The sequence below is a fragment of the Parasteatoda tepidariorum genome, chromosome 10 (assembly GCF_043381705.1).
Source record: "Parasteatoda tepidariorum isolate YZ-2023 chromosome 10, CAS_Ptep_4.0, whole genome shotgun sequence".
Lineage (NCBI taxonomy): Eukaryota > Metazoa > Arthropoda > Arachnida > Araneae > Theridiidae > Parasteatoda > Parasteatoda tepidariorum.
The window spans coordinates 57,214,918-57,224,052 of NC_092213.1; the positions used below are offsets into that span (position 1 = coordinate 57,214,918).

A 9,135-nucleotide genomic window follows, 5' to 3' on the forward strand; every position below is an offset into this window, starting at 1 on the left:
ATTATTTTAGTGTTTAAATGTTATCTGGTATTTATATATATACTAACATTTTGCCGTTTATTCCAATAATTTTATTTGAATATTTTAAGGCTTGAAATAAAAAATAAGATTCTTAGATGGTTTATAATTACTAAAAAATTTTTTTTAATTGTCTGCTTTGGTATTATGCCTAAAATTTTTGTTTCTACCAATTCTGATTAAAACCTAGAATATTATGCTTTTACCCCAATGTCTTTTTTTCCTCTAAAAAATAAATTTATTTTAAATTTAGCAAATGATTCCGTAGATTTAAAATGTTATTAAAATCATAACATCGTTGAAAATATAGAAGAAAAAATATGATTTTGTTTAAATTGTTTAAAAAAGTTTTCTAACAATGTAACTGGAGAGTAAGTTTAAATTAACTTTAACTTCAAATTAATTTTATCCATTTAAAATTATTTTCATTTCTATAAAAGAAACATTGAGAATTGTGATTAATTTCTTTAGTTAACACTTAAGAAAAGCTTTTAAGGAACATTCTAACTGCACATGATTCATGCATTTACAATTACTATTGAAAAAATAGAGAACCTGATTCGTGAGTTTTACGCTAGATCAATTGACCAATGACGTTTTTTCCTGGATGAAGATCATTAACCACATAAAATGAGAATGGCCCTTCAGTAGCCTATCTTTTAGTTTTATCATATAGATGTTTAATCTTCTCTTTTTCTCTTATCTTTTTCATTATTTTGTTAATTAACATGATAAAAAATGGTTTTGTTTAAGCTAATATTGTTCAGTTGCTAAGTGATTTAATAAACTCATTTTTTTTTTCTCTTTCAAAATTTTACTTATATAGTTAAAAGTCTTCATGATCTATCTATTATCTATATCATAAATAAAAAACATTCATTATTTTTTATGTAATTTTATGTACAATTAATTAGAATGGAAGAAACAGCTAATTTAAAAAAAAAAACTTATTTGTAAAAGTTGTAAGTAAAATATGAGGTGCGTTTATAAAGTAAATATATCACATAGGGGCAAAAAGGTAATATTTTATAGCAAATTTTTGTAATTCTAACGTTTTGATTCTACTGTAATGCGGAGATTTTTTTTCTACCCACTGTGATTGTTTTAAAGATGTCATTAAAAATTTACTATAATTATAGTTAAATTTTATTAATATCATAATTTAAATGTTATTAAAAATTAGTAATGACAATTCATTTCAAGATATATTACCTGATTACCAGAAATATTATTTCTGATACTAAGAAATTTATTTGATTTGAAGATTGTGTTTTAAAACTCATAATTGTTAGGAGTTTTATAATACTCATGTTTCAAGTGAGAAAAAAAAAAATCCTTTTTTAATAAGTACTTTTTGTAGATGCATAAAAAACTACACAATTTTTTTTAATTTTATTTTTTAATTTGCATTCGTAAAAATTTTCAAATTTATTATACACTAAAGTGTTATTTTGCTAATTGAAACTTATTAAATCTATGTTGTTTTTTCTAAAATCGAATGATTTAAATCAAGCTGTCTTCTTCAAATTGAACATGTTTTCAGTAGATAAGCCAAATCAGAATATCATAAAATGCAAAAGAGTACTCTGTTATGTTTTTTAATATAAAAGTTAAATGTAACAATATGGTGCCTTCAGATGCTGTAAATACTTAGTCACATGTTGATCATAAATAAATAGCCAGCAGTAGTGGATATGATTCATTCCATTTTAGGGATTCATTTAGTCATTATATGAAAACAATTTCTGGAATATTCATCTTTTCAGTGAGAACACTTCAAACAAATTTTTTTTTTCATTTAAATGTGCAGCTGAAAACATGACGAATATACAATACAGAGTTTACACAGAGTTCCATGACTCAGAAATTTCTGATAGTTACCCTTTTTTTTATGTTTGTCGTGATAGACAGAGACCTTGCATTGATTCCTTGTATTCAGGGATTTAATTATACCCATATTCCTGAGTATCTCCGTTACTGGAGATAGTTTATTTGTGACATTTGCTTTGCATTGAAAAATCTTGCAAATGAATCTCAGTAAATTTAAATCAAAATCCAGGATGCGTACAGACTCCTTAGAAACTCGAAATAAAAATGTCTCCAAGGAGTACTTGGAAGTACTTAGATTTCTAAATTAGTCCTTAGAAACTCCTTATATTATTGTGTTGCACAGATGAACTTACTAAGTAGGTACGCTGATGAATTTGCTGTCCAAACAGGAAAACTAAATGATATGACTTAGCTGCCAAAATCTAATAGTTTAAGAAAAACTTTAAAAGAAATTGAATTGCAAACATTAGAAGAAAAAAATAACAGCAAATAATTTTAATTTTACATATTACAAGCAAACTTAATAATTTACTGTGATTTTTTGTTGTTGTTGTTGTTGTATAAAATGCCTTAGATTTTCTTATGTATTCAAATTTAAAAATATGAGATTGGTAGGTTTTTATGTTAATCTTTAACACCTGTACTTTAACAATATTTATTAAAATATTTGAAACTGGAAAATGTATTTATGTGTAAAAGTGATAACTTTATTTATTTTTCTTGATGAAGTTTGACAAAATCAAAATTTATTTCAAAAGGGCTAGAAAAAAATATACAAACTATACATTTTTGCGAGTTCCTTATAATAACAGCTTTTTAATTTTTGATATGTCCTTAAAATTTTGAACTCCTTGGATTTCTTCTTCTAATCTCTGTATGAACCCTGTCAAAATCTAACACAGCTTCACTTTTAAAAACATGTTTTGAACTCAATGGGAAACATGACAACCGTGAGGAAAGATGCAATGGGAAACATCACAATTGTGATGAGAGACTTAATGTTAAGCATAACAGACAATTGTGAGGAGAAAAAAAAAATTATGAAGGTCATTTGTCACTAAGTGACATTACTGAATCAAATGCAAAGTACTAAAGCTTTTTGTTTAAGTCCTATATTTTAATTCTTCATAGTATTTTTCTTTCACCTGATAAGTTAGCCATGAAGGATTTGTGAGATAAACTAAAGTCTGTATCTAAGAGAAGACTATGTTTTTTTTGACATTACAGCAATTCGCATAAATTTTTCCTTTCAAGACATTTTTGGCTCAGCATTTTATTTATTATTTTTTTAAGGAAAAATAATTTGCCGCAATGAAATTACTGGGAATTCTGGGTTCATTTACCTATTATAATAAAGACTGCTTATATGTCTTTCTAGGGAATTATGTGAATCAAGGTATGAATGAAATTGCGCGCAACAGAAACTTGAACAAAATAATAGAATGTCATTGTTAAATAATAATTTTAATAACATAACTTAATATGTAAATTTGACACCCAATATTATTTATATTTAAAGCAATACAGGAAGTCTTTTTAAGCAATCAGTCTAGTGAACTTGAAATATTCTATACTGGACTCTTACTCTTTTTATAGCTTAATCACCTGGAATTGATAAAGCCTAAACTAGATTTTTTCATATAAAGACTAAATACTTATGTACTTAAATAAAAATAAATAGACGTATAATCGATTGTTTTATGTTTTTTTTTCTCTCCCTCGTATAAACAAACTATTTTATTTTAACATTAAGAATTAATTAAGACTGCAATGAAATAACGCGTAAATCGAGAGACTTATACATGAGAAACGTATAAACGGTGCTTTAATGTTTTTACATGTTATAGCTATTAGCTTTGTTTTTGTTGGTTAGCTTTGTACCAGTATTTAAATAGTCTTTTTCTTTGGTACCACTCAGGACATCAAATTTCTGTTTTTATGAATAAATGTGTTTCTTTTATTACAAATTTCATTCCAGAAAGCAAGCAAATTTAAAAAAAATATTTCAAATTTTATACAATCGTTTAATTTTAATATTTAATACTCAGAACATTACTAAATGTGTCTTTAACGTCCCTCTCAAATAATCAACTTAGAATGTTTATACCTTATTTTCTTATTCTAAACTTTTGATTTATAAGTAGCATTTTGTGTGGGGCCTCTAGAAATGTGGAAACTATTGCTTTCTTTTTTTCGAGGCAGTTGTCCCGAGGACCGGGACGGCTAAGGGCCCGACCAAAATTCCTCACAAAAAATGTAGTGTTTGACAATTAGTTTTTTTTTTGTAACAAAATTGCCGAAATTTTTTTTCATATCTATCAAAATCTACAATTTTGTATAAAGGGTCTTCAAAAATTCTATAAAATATGAAAATAGGTTTATTATGCTTTTATTCAACGGCCAGCAATAAATCTTGTTCCCGTAAAACCTTACTTTTGCCTTGATTACTGTGAAATTCTAAGTTAAAGCAAAACACAAGGAAGAGAAATGTTGAAAAGTTGTTGCGTAAGCAAAGGATGGGGTTTTGATTTGCTAGCCATTGTTGGCAAGTGCAAAAAAGAGTTCAAAATTGCCAAAAATATGCTTACGCGATATTTGAACTGCCCCTAAGGCGGCTATCAAAGAAATTCGTTAACCTTTAGCAATAAATGATTAAAAATACATCATATTAATACACTGTTATTATTCCCCTCAAATTTAAATTTCCCCTTTTTTGTAATTGAAATAATATTTCCTAAAACAAATGTTAGTTGTAAAACTTCAAAAAAGTAGCTCATGTACTGATTGTGCAAGAAGGAAACCTAATTAAATAAATTACAGTGTGCTATCAGAACAAATTTTATGTCAATCTAATAAGTAATTAAGAATAAGTGCATGGTTCACTTCCCAAAATTCTCTGTGAAGACGTGTCTTTAGACCCCTGATCCTGATATTCCCTTTTTATCTACCCTACGTCATTAAACTCTACATTTAATCATCCAAAATCGGGAATCTTTTATTCTTATTAAAATATTAGAATGACATATTATAAATTTTATAATAATTAAGTTTGAAGTACATTGTGATAAAAATGCAGATAAGATAAATAGTTGATAATGCATTCCAACTTATCTATAAAGTTAAAGGAAGCTAATTGGAAGTCCAATTCAAAAGTTAATGTTCTGTGTCAAGTTTTTTAAAAAGAAAAAAAAACTCCATATAGTTTGATGAATTAAGTTTTTTTAAATTTTTAATTTATTTAGTGTAGTGCAGTGTTTCCCAAAGTGTGGTGTGGTGCTCGTACGCCCAGGGGTACGGGAACAGTTTAGCGGGAGTACGCGTTCGTATGCGAAACATCATGCAACAAACGAAAATTTCAAAAAATTTATTTAAAAACAAAGTTAGCCATGAAAATTTACGTTTACGAATTTTTCTATATTGGCTATTTTTTGAAGAGTTAATAATTAGTAATGTCAACAGCCAGTTGTGGTTTTTAATTTTCGTGCAATTTTTTATAGTAAAAAATACATTAATTTTTTTTATTAGTAGTACACAGTGTTACGAAAAATTTAGAAAGGGTACACAAAAGTCATAAGTTTGGGAAACACTGGTGTAGTGTANTTGATTAATTGTTTTAATTTCATAAGTTGATTATTTTCAATTTTTAATTCCTTTAAACTTTAACAAACTTACATTATTTAACTCTTACACCACGTTAACTCGATTAAATGTTGGGGTACCTTTTCATAGATGAAGGTTGACATTATCAATAACAACTCTCACCACAATTTTATTTTGTAACCGACGATGAACAGCTGACCCAATTCTGAGTTTTCAATGTTCAGCTCCGGCGACCTGTGATTTTGAATCCAGCCCAGAAGACAGAGGAACTCCTGGTTCAAACATTGGGGCAAATTAGCATCCGTGAAAGACTCTTTGATGGAACTAACCGAAATTTGCATTACTTGTAGAGGAAAACTTCTCACTGTTAGCCCAAACAAGAGGATTGTACTTCATGATCCATCTACCTCTGAGGATATTTTACGTCGGCACTGTGGTCAGTTATATTGACGATACAGTAGAGCGCCGATTATCCGAACCCTTATTATCCAAACTGCGTCCGGAATCGTTTTTTTTTTTTTTTTTTTTTAAAGTTTAGAATACTTTATAACTTATTAACAATTTTTGCTAAATTTCTGAACCAGTAAATCTTCCGAATGAAAAGATGCCAGGTTATGCAGCAGAAGAAATAGGAGACTGGTGTCGAGACACTGAAAACGTCCCAGGATTTCAAATTTTAAATGATGAAATTGTTGCCGGAATTTTGAATGAAATTCGGAACTCCACAGACGAAGAGGGAGAAGTAGGTGTTCAAGGTAGTGGACCTTTTCATATAGAAGAATACAATGCATTAGATATTGCAATGAATTAGCTAGAACGTCAAAATGATGTTGATCCAGTTCAATAGATTTTTTTAAAAAGAATAAAGGGATATGGCTGCTCAAAAAAGAGCATCTTTTTTTAAACAAAAGTTACTGCTGGATATCTTTTGCAAAGGAAAATACAGAAAAATGTGGTAAAATTATGACAAAAAAATCATGAAGAAGCTGAAATATGATATGATAAATAAAATTCAAAATGAAAAAAAAAAAAAAAAAAANAAAAAAAAAAAAAAAAAAAAAAAAAAAAAAAAAAAAAAAAAAAAAAAAAAAAAAAAATATTTGTATAAAATTGAAAAAATATAAATATAAAATTGAAAAAAGAAACTTTTAAACACAGTTATTTTAGATAGTAGGTACTGCTATTCCTAAACCTGGAAAAAATGTGAAGGGAAGTTAGTGCATAAAAATTAATCATTTAAACTAGATTTCAAACAACTTTCCAATTATCCGATTTTTTCATTATCTGAACCACATTCGGTCCCGGGCAGTTCGGATAATCGGCGCTCTTCTGTATATAGTTTGGCGAACTAAAAAATATAATTTTTATTTTTTATTTATTTTAGTTTTATCTGTCTTAGCGCCGGTTTCTTGCTTGCTTGAAAAAGAAATAAAACTACGAAACGTAAAATTTATTCCATCTTACATCGCGATAAAATCTCATTATAAATTTGCGTTCATAATTGTCATGCGTAATAAATCATCACATTGACAAGAAAATATATTATAAAAAAAAACCATAAGACTATTTAGAAAATCGTAACTGCCCATAACAAGCCCTTTCTTTTAATGTTGCCTTCCATTTAAACAAGCGCTTTAAAATTCATCATTGCTTGTTAGTTGTAATGCATTTCCATGGTAACCGCGCCTCACCCGCGAGGTCCATTGATTACCCGCATTTCTTATTTTTTCACAAAGATTTCTCATCGAATTCTTTGAATGAAAACGAAACTACTCCCCGTTTTCTAATCACTGGGTCTTGCAAAGTTGGAAATGTCGAAAACTGGTTTCGGAATTATTAATTCGCACTACTCCTTCAAGTATCGGGGTCAGCCGTTTGAATGTTTCTCAACATGCAAAAGTGGCGGTGCTGTCAAGGGTTCAAGTAAAAGTGATTATTTTACGCAATTCACTTTTCAATCCCTGTTAAAACTTTTGTTGCGTTATTGCCTTGTGTATGTTTCTTAAGTGAGAGATCAATATGGGGAATGCTTGTCAGAGATCTAGAAAATGGCAGCCGGAACCTGTGTAAGTTTAAATTACGAATTAATGTTTGATTTTAGAATTTTGGAATAGTTAATATCCATTAACGTCGTGTATATGAATTATTGTGCACTTATGTTAAGGCAGAAGAAGTCTGACTTCCGGTGAGGCAGAAGAAAGATTTTAATTTTTCTGTTTCATGTCCAAAATTTTCCTATTTATGAATTTATGTTTTCGAATTCTTTTTTTTCGCTTTATACATTTAAATAAGTTTTTTTTAAACTTAATTAACCAAATTTATTTTTTTGGGTTATAAATATTTTTTAAGGTTAAAACTTTGAAAAAGTTTTTCTCTCTTCCATGTCCGAAATTTTCCTACTTATGCAGCAACTAATTTATATTTTTTACTCCTTTTTGTTTCGCTTTATACATTTAAATTTGTTTTTTTAAACTTAATTAACCGATTTTAATTTTTTTGGGTTATAAATAGGGGTTATAAATTGGGTTATATAATTTTTAAAATTTATAACTTTGAAAAGGTTTTAAAAGTACTTACATTTGACATTCGGTGAATAAGTTCAATAGAGAACATTTTGATGAATAAAATGAAACAAAATTTATTTAAAATTATTAATTTGTTATTGAATTAATGAGGAAATTCCGGTCGCGTACTTCTCCGAAGATTATTGAGATGAAAGAAGTTAAATCCATTTCATGTCTGTAGGGGACTCTTGATTACTACAGTCATTATTTTAGTTATGGGAGATGTAAGTTCAAAATTTAAAATTGTCGAATTACTTTAAGTTTTGAAAAATGATTTCACTAACAAATATCTCTACAGAGTGGTGCAGAGCGGCGATAAATTTTGAAGTAACGTTATTTACACAAAAGAAAAACTATTTTTAGTATCGAAAGTGTTTGTCTATCTTAATTCTTCCATAACATTATGTCAAAAGTTATCTACTTCCTAAATATGACGTCGGAAAGTTGTTGCTCTTTGTCAGCGCTCATACTCTTAACAGTTTGTTATGGAAATTCCGGAATGCTTGGTGTAGCACATCTTTCCAATGTCATCTATACGAAGTTAAGAGACTGTGACATTTTTGGCATACTTTATACAAGTACTTTCAATAATAAATTCCTTCTCTTGTGTTTATTTGTAAAATATGTTATTTCGGAATTTCCAATCACTTCGCCACTCTGTACCTGGGAATTTCTTATTTTATTTTATAACTGTCGTTGAACAGTCGACTCAGCTTTGCAGGGGTGATTGTGCTCCGGAAAAAATCCGGATTTCCGGAATTTTCGCTAACAGTGATCTGGAAGTTTCCGGAGATCGAAGGTCCAGACGTTTCAAAGTATCATTTATCACAGAAGTTTCCGGAAATCAAATTTTCAAAGGTGGAACTTAACACAGTTTATTTTATTTCTTTACAAGGGAGAGCCAGAGAGATACTTTATAAGCTTATATTCATGATTAATATTCATTTTTTATCAGTAAATAGTTGTTATAATCATAAACTCAAGAAAGAAAGACATATTTGTAAATTTTAATTACTTCTCCAGGTCATCATAGGTATGTGTAAATGGTATAGGTAAGTGTAAAATTGTAAATTTATTTAAGTAAATTTTAAGTAAACTAAGAAATATTGAGAAAAAGGAAAAA

General features: G+C 28.3%; 1 protein-coding gene across 5 annotated transcripts in view; it reads left to right on the forward strand.

The window, feature by feature from the left end:
• Nucleotides 1–9,135, forward strand: part of LOC107453087 (phosphogluconate dehydrogenase) — a 36,662-nt gene that overhangs the window by 1,325 nt on the left and 26,202 nt on the right. Inside the window, exon 1 of one of the 5 annotated variants that reach the window (XM_043049222.2) lies at nt 7,098–7,514. The exons of the other annotated variants lie outside the window; for them this stretch is intronic. Within the exon in view, the coding sequence (XP_042905156.1) occupies nt 7,468–7,514 (47 nt within the window). The 5' untranslated portion in view covers nt 7,098–7,467. Of the gene's footprint in view, nt 1–7,097; nt 7,515–9,135 lie in introns of those variants that run through there. 5 annotated transcript variants of the gene reach the window in all.